The sequence below is a fragment of the Chrysoperla carnea genome, chromosome 5, assembly GCF_905475395.1.
Source record: "Chrysoperla carnea chromosome 5, inChrCarn1.1, whole genome shotgun sequence".
Taxonomy (NCBI): domain Eukaryota; kingdom Metazoa; phylum Arthropoda; class Insecta; order Neuroptera; family Chrysopidae; genus Chrysoperla; species Chrysoperla carnea.
The window spans coordinates 67,959,759-67,973,635 of NC_058341.1; the positions used below are offsets into that span (position 1 = coordinate 67,959,759).

Below are 13,877 nucleotides of genomic sequence, written 5' to 3' on the forward strand. Positions count from 1 at the left end.
ATTTTAGATGAAGTTTAGAAGCGTATCAAAATATTAAAAACTTGTTAAAACCACTCGAAAGCTTGTTTATTTTCTTAAAAATGAGCTATAAAAAATTACCGTACGAGCTCTTTGAGACAAGATATTCGCCTTCCAAGCAAAATTGACACTTCTGAATTTAAAATCTTGTATCTTCTGAAATAATCATCGCACTGAAATTTTTTTCTTATCGTTGGAAAACTTAAATTGCTCTCTTTTAAGCCCTGACATATTGTTTGGTAAAAAACTATGATCACTCTCCCACTTTTCGTTTTTAAAATATGCTAAAAAACTTTTCCAGTTGTTTGAAATTAAGATATTATTTTATGTTAAATTTTTGTTCCTATAATAATTTGATTGTGTGTATAAAATATTTGACCTCCCCCATTTTTCCACTGAACTCTTCACTTAAGGGCAATGCATCGTTTCAAAAATTCATTTTGATTAATTTTACAAAGCTTAAAGTTGTTAAGATTAGAAACTTTTATCCCGTATTTCAACACTATAAAATTGAAATTTATAGAATATACTGGATGCTTATATTATTTGCCATAAAGCGTACCTCCAAACTTTACTATTGGGAAAAATGAGCTTTGAAAGTCTTTATCTCGGAAACTATTGGGTTTACATTGACAATTCTAGTCTCATATTGTAGCAAATTTAGTCTAATAAAAAAAAAAATCTTGAAAAAGTACTGAAAATCATAAAAAAAGCTGAAACTCTCATGTTTGGGCCAACATCATAAACAAGTTTACTAAAAATCAGAATTACCGGATTTGACGCAAACTACACCGTACTTTCAGGCGACAAAGTTACTGGATTATTAAACTACTCTGTAGCTCAACGGTACAACTGTTTACTAAAATACTTTACATAAAATTTTTTCATAATAAACATTTTAAAATGGTTTAAAACAAGTGAAAAGAAACAGTTGACTGAGTTAATTGTTGAAATACCATGTATAGATAGTGTTGATTACGGAATCGTTTGTTTTTTCACGCCATGTACATAAAGAGAGATAGCCACACATACATGTCTGATATTCCCATATAATAAATATTATATAATTTGCGCCCTCACGGGTCGGGTAAACAGTGATGTTTACGAAAAAATGTTTGAAACAAAAGTTGCTTATTTCTTTTATAAGTAACATTTTTTACATTTAAACTGTTGTTCTATCTCTAACGATTTACAAGATGAGTACTACGGACCTAAGATTCAATTGACCTAAGTTGCTCATTTACGAACTCGATCTCACTTTTAACTTAGCGTGTTGTCAGACAGACAGACAGACAGACAGATAGAGATACAGACAACCGAAAATGGATCAATTAGGTGACTTTATGAACACCTATAGCAAAATTTTGTTTGTAGCATCAATTTTTTTAAGCGTTACAAACATGGAACTAAACTTAGTATACTTTGATATATTTCATATATACATGGTATAATTAGTCGGTAATTGGTTATTGAAACAAAAATATCCAAATGTATTTTACCCACCTGAAATGTAGTTTTTATAAATCAACCCAAAGTTTTAAAAATGTTAAATATATCATCAAAAAACAAACCTAAAAAATATACCTTTGTGCAACCTTATGCTTCCTGACAGACGATGCCAGTGGACTTGAAGGTAAAAAGTTATTCCCTAAAATTCTCGATTTGTTTTCAAAAAAAAATTTTTTTTTGCTATTTATATTTCAGTTTTATATCAAATTGTGTTGCATGAATTTTTTTCGCATGTTTAATTGATTTCAGTGAACTTATTTTCTTATTTTGTTTGTGGTGAAATTCTTAAGCTTATTTCAGAATTTTACTTTTTTTCTAACAGCGTCTTCGTTTTTGAAAGACAAATCAATGCCAACTTACTGTGAGCGTTTTTTATTTTTATTTTTTTAATAGCTTGAAGCTTTGGAGTTTTTTTAAAGATTTTTATTCCATGAAATTTAAAAGTTATCAAACTAAAACATTGTGTTGTTAACTCTTCCAGGTTTATTAAGACAAAAGGATGTTGAACAAGCATTACTATTGCAAGAAAAAATGGCATTACAGTTGAAGTTATTGGCTACTGCTGGTTTAGGACCACCGTCATCACCACCTTCATATCGACACTTGGTTAGCGAAAATACTGACACGGGTGTAATGTGGAAAGAAGTTTTGAATGCCGTACAGGTAAGAAGTTGAACATGATATCTGAGACATTCTTTACACTATATTGACGCCTAGTCTAATCGAATTGAATTAAATATCGATCAATCAGAAAATAGAAACTGTTTGATCAGTCGATTCGTAAGAGATCGATACTAGTTAGTTTTTGTAAATACATTTTGTGTTATTTTGTATGTTCAAAAAACTTAAAATATAAAATTAGTTTAGAATATTCAATTAAATTCAGTAAGTTGAGTTTAGTGAAAATGTAATAATGAAAGATTTTAGTGATTCGATTTTTGTATTTTTTGATCAGTTTAAAGCAAAAAAGTACTCTTGTGATTTTTTCTTCATTCATCATTCCTGCTGGTTTTCATCAATATAACATTTCCCTGGCAATTTTGCAGTCGCATCTTGGCTCATACAGCTCTAAATACCTAATGTTACGTGTTCTTAGAAAACCACATCCCTATTTCAATTTTGATGCTGTTTTCCGATACCAGTGTTCTATCATAAAATTAATTCATTCAGTAAATATGACACAGCCGACAAAATTTTAGCAAAACTTTAAACTTTAGCTATCACTAATATACTTTCCAACCCCTACCGAGATAGAAGTGAGAAAATGGTTTAATACTATTAGTATCTCAATATCCAGTACACGAGGATTAAACCTCGAACTTCTTTCCTATAACTCCGATTGATCTGAAAATTTGACGGTAAGTAGATAAGACTCCACGAAACAAAAATTGTATAGTATCATTTGAGCAGGGGGTGGTAACCACACCTTCTAGGGATGGAAAAATATATGTTGAAAATGACAACGGGAATCAATAGAGCGATGAAATCTAATTAAAAAGTGTCATTTAAATATATTTTGAAGAGTCAATACTTGCCGAGCTATTGGCGATTAAAGTTTGGAGTATTTAACGTTAAATAAACGGCTTAGTGATCGTGCGATCTAAATCAACTCCACCCACATCATAAAAATTTTATTGTATATTGGATGTAGTTTAAAATAAAATAAATAGAGATTAAAAGAATAATGATATGGATTGCCTCTGTTATAGATAGATATCTGAAAAACGGTGGTTAAACCCCATTATTATTATTAAATAACTGAAAAATTGGACGTTTTTGAAAAAAGTATTATATACACTTTTTAAAATACTATAATAAACTTTGAAAATGAAAAAATTTTCAAGTCATTTGCACGAATGTTTTTCGTACTTTTTTTTATGATTTTTGAGCACAAAAACTGTTGAATTTACCACGGGAACTAAAATTAATGCTTACCACTTTAAAATTTTGTTTTCGAAGTAAGAAATTTTCATACAAAAATTCTCTTTATCGTTAAATTATTCGAAAAATAATAAAATTACAAAAAAAGTTTCGAGAGAAAAAACTTACCTCTTTTTCTGCAGAATATTTTATCTTCTAAAACTTTATTTTGTAACTTTATTATTTTTCGAAATTGTTAGAACTTTTAGAGCATGTTGTCAGTACCTTAATAAAGTAAATTAAAAAGCGGCAAGCATTCATTTTAGTATCCGTGGTAAATTAATGAGTTTTTGTGCTGAATAAAACATAAAAAACAAGAAAAGAGAAACTTTCTTTTCAATATAACTTAATTCATTTTCAAGGTTTTTTATATTATTTAGAAAAAGTGTATATAATACTTTTTTCAAAAAACGTCCAATTTTTCTTTTATTGATGGTTAAATATTCCGAATTTCAATCGCCAATAACTCGGAAAGTATTGACTTTTCAAAATATACTAGAATGATACTTTTTACTTAGATCTCATCGCTCTACCGATTTCATTTTCAATATATATTTTTCCACCTCCAAGAAGGGATGATTTTTATGTTTATTGGAGTATTGGAGTTTATTACTGTATTTAAAAAAATAACTTATAAAGATTTATTATTAATATTTATAGGAAGTAAGTCAACTTGCCAGTTCGTTATATGCTTCCGGAACAAATCTATCAAGAAGTGTTAGTTCTGTTGGTGAACATCAAAGTGAGGCATATGTGTCCCCAACATTACCAAAAAGAGCTGAAACATTTGGTGGTTTTGATAATGCACAACCTGGACCTGGACCACCATTAAAACTACTGAATAAGAAATTACAACCTGCATTTAGTGCTGCAAGTGCAACTTCCACAAATAGCACTGAATCATGTGACAGAGTTTCTCTTAATGTGAGTGTTTATCAAGAGACATTATGTCTGTAGATATGTGTTTTTTTCCTGGATAGTATTCCGAACTTAATGAAATTTCTACAGGTTATTTGGGGGTACTCTAGAATGTCTATCATAAGTTTTCGACCGAGTATCCTGTGCTAATTTGAGGGGGGGGGGGGGTCCAAAATTTTAGGATTTCTTTCAATTTTTCGCTTATATCTCGTTACTTAAGCACATTTTGTATTCTTTAGTTTGTTACAAAGTTGTAGAACAATGAATTTGCTAAAATATGGTATGGAAAACGAATTTCTAGATTCAATAATAACCAAGATATAGCCGATCAAAGTTAGACATAATTTCTCGAAATATAAAAATGTATCCAAAAAATGAAAATTTTGGCCCGAAAATTATTTATTACCATCATTTCCATGTTAATTATGTTAATCACACAATCAATTTTCGATATTTTAAAAATTACTCCAGATATCGAAAAATTTTATTCTTACTTTTTGTTTTATATTGTCAAGTTATAACATAATTCACAATCAAAATTGAAAGAATATATTTTTTTTAAATTTGTGTCCCCACTACAGTGGCTCATACAACCTTAATTAATCGGATACAACAAGTTTTTTTTGTTTTCAATAATTTATTAACTTTAGCTTTAATTTAAATAGTTTTTTTTTTAATTTCCACCGACTAATTTTTGAAAAATCTATGAAAACATATCATCCATCTACCGTTTTACTATAAAACCAATGTTAAATATGTCTACTTTTGAAGTCATTTATTTATTTAAATAATCGGACAACCCCCTCTAAAATTTTCAGAATTGATTTAGACTTACAATTAGCCCAATTTCATATAAAAATGATATTCGCACATCCTTAATTGCTATTTTCGTATTATCAGGTTAAATTATATTAAAAATAGCTATTTTGATCAAAGACCCAAAAAAAAAGTTCAAATTTCTAAAACAACATAATCATTTTCAGGATAAATTACCGTGGCGTAATGCTATGTTGGCAACAGTTCCGCCGGGATTGTTAAATGCAAATACATCAAATAATTCATCGAATTCAACAGATGATCCACAAGCAGCTTCATCTGGACCACCAGATTTACCTGCATTACTGACATTGGGACGTGAACAACAAGTGGCCGCTGTTCAACTATCTCATTACGTATATCGACTGTTATGTATAATTTCACAACAAATGACAAGTATTGATAGTTTACAAGCACAATTATTAGCATACAAATCAGTTGGTGTAGGCGGTTCAGACAAATCTGGCTACCGACATAATCAACAACTAGAAGAATTACGTAATCTTCAAGATAAATTTAGTGGGGAGAAAGCTGCGTGGCAACAAATGCGTGATAATGAACAACGAGAATTAGAAGAGAAACGACAAGAATTAATGCGATTGCAGGTAATGTTCATTTGGAGGAAATATAGATCGTATTCGGACACTTAGTGATATAAAGAATCAAGTTCATCCATTAACAACCAAAAAGTACCTTGCATAAAGTATGTTCAAACGTACCTATCCATAATAACTCTTGACCTGATGTAATTATTTTGAAAACAAGTCGATTTTGATATCGAGAGGGAAGTTCAAAAATGGTAGCTAGAAAATTTTAAGTTTCAGGCCAATATTGTATACCTTTTGTGCGGTCGTTATGGAAGTTATTTGCCAAGTAGTAGAAATTTTTTTTAGTTTTTACTTACTTTGTTTTACACCAGTATTCGGGAATTCTCCCACGCTTAAAAATGGCCGTTCTGCCATATATATGTCCAATAAGAGAAAATGTTCCACATCATGGATTTTTTTTTACGTGCCATATCCTAGAATAAAAGAAACAAACATCCAGTACTAAAACTTTTGTAATTATAAAAAATTAAGAGTCTTTGTTACTTTCTGTCTAATATTGGGTTTCTTTTTACTTTTTGATTTTTTTTATTTTCAAGTTTTAGTCCAATTTAGTTTTTCCTAATAAAAATTCCCTTTTGCCGTAGAATCGTTAATCTTTAAAATAACTAAAAACAATATTTTTAATTGTTAAAACTATAAATTATAAAAATAAATATTTTAACTTATAGGAACAAATTCGTGCCGAAGAAAATGATATAAAACAACAACGTGATCAATTATATCGAAAAATGGAAGTATTATCGAATCGAGGTTTATTAATATCACCAAATGTAGTGTTACCTGTTGTTCCTCCACACGATGAGACAAATTTAAATTTAGAGAGTGACGGGCAAAATATAAATAATAATGGTAACACTCCAACTATGGATACATCACCACCAGGAAACACTGGAAATGACACAAATCGACGAAAACCTGATTTAAATAAATGGGCTAACAAAAGTAAGTCAACTAATTTATTCATTAGTCATTTATTATTTAAATCTCCGTATATAATGGTCGTAAAAATTCGTGTAATAGTTCGTTGGACTCGGAATGATGGCTAGAAAAATGTACCGGAAGCGTTTTTTAGCATATAAAAAATTGCAAAAATTTTAATACTTTGTTTATAGTAATTTTTTGAACTCTTTTGACGTGATCTTGTTAAGTATATATATAAGAAGGGGTCCTCGAAGCCAATTATTTAAACATTTTTTTTAGTTTACAATGAATGCGAAAATTCGAGAAAGTTTTGTTAATTAACAATTGGGTTTTTGAACAAAATTTTTCTTTTCTTTTGACAAAAATGGAAAGATCGCATATAATTTTTATAAAAAAACTTTTTTAATTTTTTTCCTAATAATTTTAAAATTACAAACAGTTTTAAAAGAACTTTTCAAAAGAGAAACGAAAACGTCCGAAGAAAAAATTTGTAGTAAAAGATTGTGTAACGTCATAATTTTAATTAATAATAGGAGATAATCCTGATGTCGAATTGGCCAGTATTACCCATAAAAATATAAAATTAGACTTGATACCATGACCAAATTTTAAAGTAAAATTAAAATTGATTAAATAACGAAGAAGTTATAAGCAATCAAAGAATATATTCAAAGGTTGCCCATCTTCTTTTAGCAAAACAAATATTTATATGTAATCTCTATGGCGATACCCAAGTATGACGTCACTAGTAGGTATCTTCCTCTTTGTTTAATTAGGAATTTTAAATCTAAAAATGACGCAAAAAAATTTATGTTCAGCGTTAAATTAAAATTATAAATAATGGAGATAGACTTCTGGGAGTAAGAGATTTTTATTGGAAATTTCCTCTTCTTTAAATTTCTTAAATATTAATAGTTTATCAACTATTGCCGAAAAACGAAATACCTTTTTTCCATCTTTATTTGTTTATAACTTTTGCAATTTTTTATGTTCTAAAAAACGCTAATATTATTCTGAGCCTGTGAAAAAAATAGACCAAAACTGTTGACAAGTCAATTCATGCCGGAAATAACTTAAAATGTTTTTTTCCGTTTTTATTTTGCAATTTTCCGATTTGTCGATGAATTTTTGATCTCCAAAGTATTTTCCTTAAAAAATAACTATTTTTCTCCTAATCATCGCGTGGAAAAACCAAATGGGTTAATTATTTTTTAAATGGAGTATTTTGCGCCATTCATATTGCACTATAGTTGATATCTGAAGGAGTATCTCACGAGGCCACCAGTTTCTTGATCAATGTTTTAACTTCTTTTCTATTTTTGTAAAATCTGACAAATGTAATTGTAATTGAGTCAGGGGAAAACATTGCCCAGACATACAAATTTTGGTCAATAACCGAAAGCGTACTGAACAATTTTTGTAAAACTTGATCAAAGGAAAAAAAATTGATCTCAAAACGTTTAGCAAAGATCAGAAAAATAGAAATTTCTATTAGAAAGAGAAGATGTAAACTGAGGATAGAAATTTGTGAGGAATCATTTGCATTGTTATTTTTTTCTTGAAAATATTACATGATGAATGTGATTAAATTAATTATGATAATTAATTTGCAGGTATGTCCAATAAATCAACATTACCATTAAATTTAATAAGTGCAACAAATCAAGTGAAAGTATCCCAAAGTTTACCAATCAAACAACAATTGCCATTAAAATTAGCATCTAAACTTAGTTCGAACTCAAGTAGTACACAATTATCTTCAGCTACATCGCACACATCGGCCACTGCCTCATCTGGACCCCAACAAATGTTACCATTAAAATTATCACAAGAAGAAAAATCACGACGATCATCAAGTTCTGGTGGTTATCAACGATTAAGTTCAGGCAGTTTTAGTCCTCCAAGTGATGTAAGTTATGTACTCCATTACTAAAATCATAATACTTTATAATGAATACAAACAAGGTGGAAGTTATGGCAATGGAATATGGAAGTTTAATAGATAGAATCCAGTAAAAGTTATAATCTATAAACCATAACACCAGGTATTCCATACAAGTTTTCGGAAGTTTTGTATTCAGAAAAACTACGATATATCTTCGAAAATGAAAAAAATACGAATAAAATTTATAGATAATCGATTTGAAGAACATAAAATTTTCGACAAGAGTAATGTTTTTGAAGAAGACTTCGGCCTGGGTTTGGTGTTCAGTATCAGACCTTTATACTAAAGAGGGCAAAAAAGGGTTAGGAATCATTGAAGCCTACAAACTCTGAGCTCCCTTTGCTTGCCATTTAGTAAAGTTATTTTTGTGTATTCTATTAAACAGTTAACGGTTTTTTTAGTTTTTCACCCCTGGACAGGTATAAAAGGGGGAAGCTTGATGTTATTATGACAGGAATTTCACGGAACTGCAGATAAAAGACAAACATACAGACAGGCCCAGGCAAACAGATATAAAAATATTAATTTTCATAGTAGATGAAAACTTTTTTATTAAAATGCTAATACAATATTTAATAAAAATATACTGCCCCGCAAACAAAATGACACACTTAAAAAATTTTTAGATTTTTTCGAAATTTCAAACAGTTATAAATTTTATTTATGCGCAAGGCTGAAACGTTGAGAAAATTTATTCATTAATTTGGCATGAATTTTAAAAGCGTGCACAGGATACATAAGTATTTGTACAAGAAATTGAGCACGTGCAATTGAAAGCTTGTTTATTTCTCGTTAAAATGCGCTTATACCAGAGTTATTCGTCGACAAACCAAAAAAACACTTTGAACATTAAACTGCCGCATTACCTTAAAAACTTTTTTAATAAAAAATTTAATAAAAATATTCAACCTTGTTCGAGCGTTCTTGGCTGAGTTATTCACTATTAAAACTGTCACAAAAAACAATAAATCTAAAAAATAAACATAAAACAATGATAAAAAGTCTCTAATTACAAAAAGTTCAGTGAGTTCAGTTTTATTTCCGTCATTATTTGAGAAAATACGGCAGTTTTAATTAAAAAATTGTCATTGAAATTAAGATGAGCATTTCTGTGGGCTGTATTATGCATTTTGTTAAAATATATCCCCTTAAGGACCCACAATAATATAATCTAGCTAAATATTTTTATTGTGGGTCCTTAAGGGGATATATTTTAACAAAATGAAAAAATTGTCTATTTTGCTTTGTCGGCAAATAACTCGGTCTTAGACTTGAGTGAAGATCACGCATAAAGATCAATATAAGCGTATTTTAAAGAGAAATAAACAAGCTTTCGATTGCACATACTTAATTTCTGGCATAAATACTTATGCACCCCGTGAAAGCTTTTAAGAATCAACTAGAATTAATAAATAAATTTTCTCAGCGTTTCAGCCCTAGAAAATAAAAGGCTATAGGATAATATACATATATTTTTCATTCACATCAAATCAGATTTTTTTTGCGCGCAGTATATAAGCACATTTTTATGAACTTTACTATAATGGACATTCTACCTTAATCTTATTTCGAAGAGAGTTAATATTTTATTGCCCCCCTATGCTAACATAATACACAGCTTTTACAGTTTCAGTCGATATGTGAGTATCATTTTCCCCAATTTAATTTTAACTAAGGATAAAATCTTTTACATTGAATCATTAATCAAGGTTTAAATATCTTGGATCGAATTTTCAGTTACGGTTATAATTTCGAACATACTTGAACCATAATTGTCGAACCAGTCCTGCATTTTATTTAATTGGAAACGTTGTAAAACTTGCATACACATAACACACGATCTGCTAAAGGAAAATGATTCATAATGTCTGAAACTGTAAAAGCTGTAAAATATTCATCACGCCCACGCGTCTTTTAGGTGTGCTCTGTTGGAGCAGGGAGGCAATAAAATATGAAATATCTTTCAAAAAAGAAAAATTTAAATAGTTAAATGATTACTTTTATAATAGACTGTCAGCTCGTGACAGAAAAACATAACCAACTTTTTACAGTCTGCAAAAGATAGAGGGCATGTACAGTGTGGGCCATTTTAATCTATAATAGCCCGTTTTGTAGTTAACCAATCAAAAAATAACTTTAAAAAAGTTATAGAGTTTGATGGGGCATCATGTTCTGACTTTCAGATTGGACCAAGTTCTTCGGGTTTCTTTAATAACCAATTTATATTCTAAAAGGTAAGCGATAGAATAACACTTTAAATAAGAAAGTTGACACTCATAAAAAACTAACATTCTTTATTAAAAACATTTTTTCCAAAATCATTCGCTTTAGATACGATAGCTACAGAAGTCTACAATTATCGATAAACTTTATGCGTATTTTCTTTCGATTAAATGGAATAATGACATTTTTATGTCGAATTTCCTCCGAAAGCTAACGTTTTTCGAAAATATATTTTAAACAAAAATTTAGAGTTTTTTTGTATGAAGATCAACTTTCTAATTTAAAGTGTTATTCTATCTCTTACCGTTTAGAATAAATTTTCTATTAAAACCATACTCATAGATCCAATCTGATGTCAGAACATGATGTCCTCCATCAAACTCTACAATTTTTGTTTAAGCTATTTTTTGATTGGTTAACTATAAAACGAGCCATTAGATATTATAGATTAAATTGACCCACCCTGTATATAGCCACAAACAACATAAAAATAACATTTATAACGAGTTAATACATAGTTAAAAATTAATATTTTTTTGTCAATCAAAGAGAAAAACCTTTTACAGTCTGCCATTCATTTGAATAAAAGCTGAGAGTGTTCAATACACTATAAATTTATTGACAGACGGTTTTTTCGTATACAAACTTGAACATATCCAATATTAGTATTGGATATGTTAAAGTTTGTACACGAGAAAAGCGTCTGTCAATAAATTTTTAGTGTATTGAACAGTCTTGCCTTTTATTCAAATGAATAGCACACTGTAAAAAGATTTTCTCTTTGATTTACACACAAATATTAATTTTTAACTACGTATTTATTCGTTACAAATGTTATTTTATATATTTTTCTGTTTCTCGTTTCTGTATATCAGTTTGGCAACCATCTCGTCAGCCATTTAAAATATATAAAGTAAGAAGAGTTTTTATGGACGTTCTTATGTATAAGACAAGAAAACAGTCTTCAGACAATGTATTGTGTGTGATCATATCATTTATTAGTTGTTTGTGTATATATGTGACTACAGCCAACTTAAGTCGGGCAGTCGTCTTTGTCCAAGTGTCCCATCACACACTCAATACATTGTCTGAAGACTCTTTCCTTGTGTTTATACATTAGGACGTCCATAAAAGCTCTTAATATATTTTAAATGGCTAACGAGATTGTTGCCAAACTGTATATTTTCTATCATTGGCAAACTGTAAAAAATTGATTATGTTTTTCTGGCTCGAGCTGACTGTCTATAAAAGTTAAATACAAGACCTGGCTATCGATTGATACCAGTGCATCAGATTTTAAAATGATTGCAAATATCAGTCTCATGTCGTGAGACTCAATTGATTTGCAACCTTAATTTTACTTGGCCTAACAAATTACTGCAAATTGTATGTTTTACAGATACCAATAACTCCAAGTCATTCTCGAGCTGGTTCCAGCCCAGCCATTATGCCCGATAGTACATCGATACAACAAGTTTCAAACCAAATAACCAACATACCCCCAACAAGTAGTGGTGCAAAAGCTGCACGTACTCATACATACCCCAAACTACCAGAACGGTTTCGTGTACGTAGTCCAGAACAACCGCAAGCACCGCCACCACCAGCCCCAGAAGAGGACGTTATATTCTTCTGACGTTTATCGGGGAAAACAAAAAATTTCTTATATTCTTTAATAAACGCTAAGGTTTAGTGATTATATAATTTCTTATCTCCATATTTATCTATATAATTAAGACATTAATTATCCAGTAAGGAGAGGTGAGAAATGAAAATGATTTTAAACAAATGTTTTATCTTTAAATAGTTTTGAAAGTGATAATAAAAATCGTGCTCATTTGTATAGATCGCTGCTCCCACCCCACCCTAAATCATTTCATTTTTAATCCAAAAAAATCAGTCAATAAACTACATTTGGTTTCCATCGTTGGAAACTATTTTAAATTTAAAATGAGTTTGACTCCCAGTAGTACAGCCGACCTGGTAATATGACCCATATAAAGTTTAGTTTTAGATGTGTATGTTCTAAAAGATCTGGTTTTTTGTAAATAACTTCCTAAATAAACATTTTTCGATTTTCAGAGTTAATCCAAAAAAATAACAAAATTTCTTATCAAATTAGTCGAAACGAATTCCTTAACTAAATTGAAAATTAAACAATTTTTTAATTTCAAACATTCTTTAACAAAGCTATGGGACTTTAATGCTAAGAAAGACAAAAAGCCAATTACCAAATTTCTTAAGCAAAATTTTTTGCTGTCAAGAATTATTACGTTAACCTATTTTATACAAGGTGTTCTATAATGACTGCAGAACTTTTATAAAGACGAACGAAAAAGTTTTTTACCAAATTTCGATCTGAGGCCTAATTTCCGAAATAATTAACCAAATCAATTAATTAATTTATCCAATGGCAGAGCACTTGGAAATAGAAGGATGTCTTTATTGTGATTGGGTGGGGTTAAATAAAATGTAAAAGTGAGATAGATAAATTGATAATTAAATGCAACGATAAAGACATCTTTATATTTCTAAGTTCTTTGTCATTGGATAAATTTATAAATTGATTTGGTTAATTATCTTGGAAATTAGGTCGCCGATCGATTTGGTAAAGAACTTTTTCGTTCGTTTTTAAAAGAGTTCTGCAGTCATTATAGAACACCTTGTATAAAATAGGTTAACGTTATAATTCTTAACAACGAAAAATTTTGCTTAAGAATTATATAAAATATTAAAAGAATTGTTTTTATGTGTCGTTTAAATATCGTTATGGTGTACCAAGGTATCTTGCGGACAATAAAATTGCGACAAAGCTGTATATCAGATATGTTTGGTCGCATTAAAACACATTATTATTAATGTGTATTTTTCAACCACCATAAGTATATCTGATGTACAGCAAAGTGTCGCTTTTTTTTGTCCACAAGTATACAAATCTTCAAAAAATTTAACTGCCAATTAAAGCTTTCATAAATTTCTAAATTGAAAAATAAAATGCT

The 13,877-nt window shown here is 29.5% G+C and overlaps 1 protein-coding gene across 4 annotated transcripts in view; it reads left to right on the plus strand.

Annotated features, from left to right (window-relative positions):
• LOC123300790 (rho guanine nucleotide exchange factor 18) overlaps positions 1-12,927 on the plus strand; it is a 104,620-nt gene extending 91,693 nt beyond the window's left edge. For all 4 annotated transcript variants that reach the window (XM_044883439.1, XM_044883441.1, XM_044883437.1 and 1 more), the window contains 6 exons: positions 2,009-2,190; positions 4,108-4,371; positions 5,349-5,786; positions 6,458-6,731; positions 8,324-8,619; positions 12,278-12,927. In XM_044883439.1, coding sequence (XP_044739374.1) covers positions 2,009-2,190; positions 4,108-4,371; positions 5,349-5,786; positions 6,458-6,731; positions 8,324-8,619; positions 12,278-12,514 — 1,691 coding nt within the window. In that variant the 3' untranslated portion in view covers positions 12,515-12,927. The remainder of the gene's footprint in view (positions 1-2,008; positions 2,191-4,107; positions 4,372-5,348; positions 5,787-6,457; positions 6,732-8,323; positions 8,620-12,277) is intronic.
• The last annotated feature ends 950 nt before the right edge of the window (positions 12,928-13,877 follow it).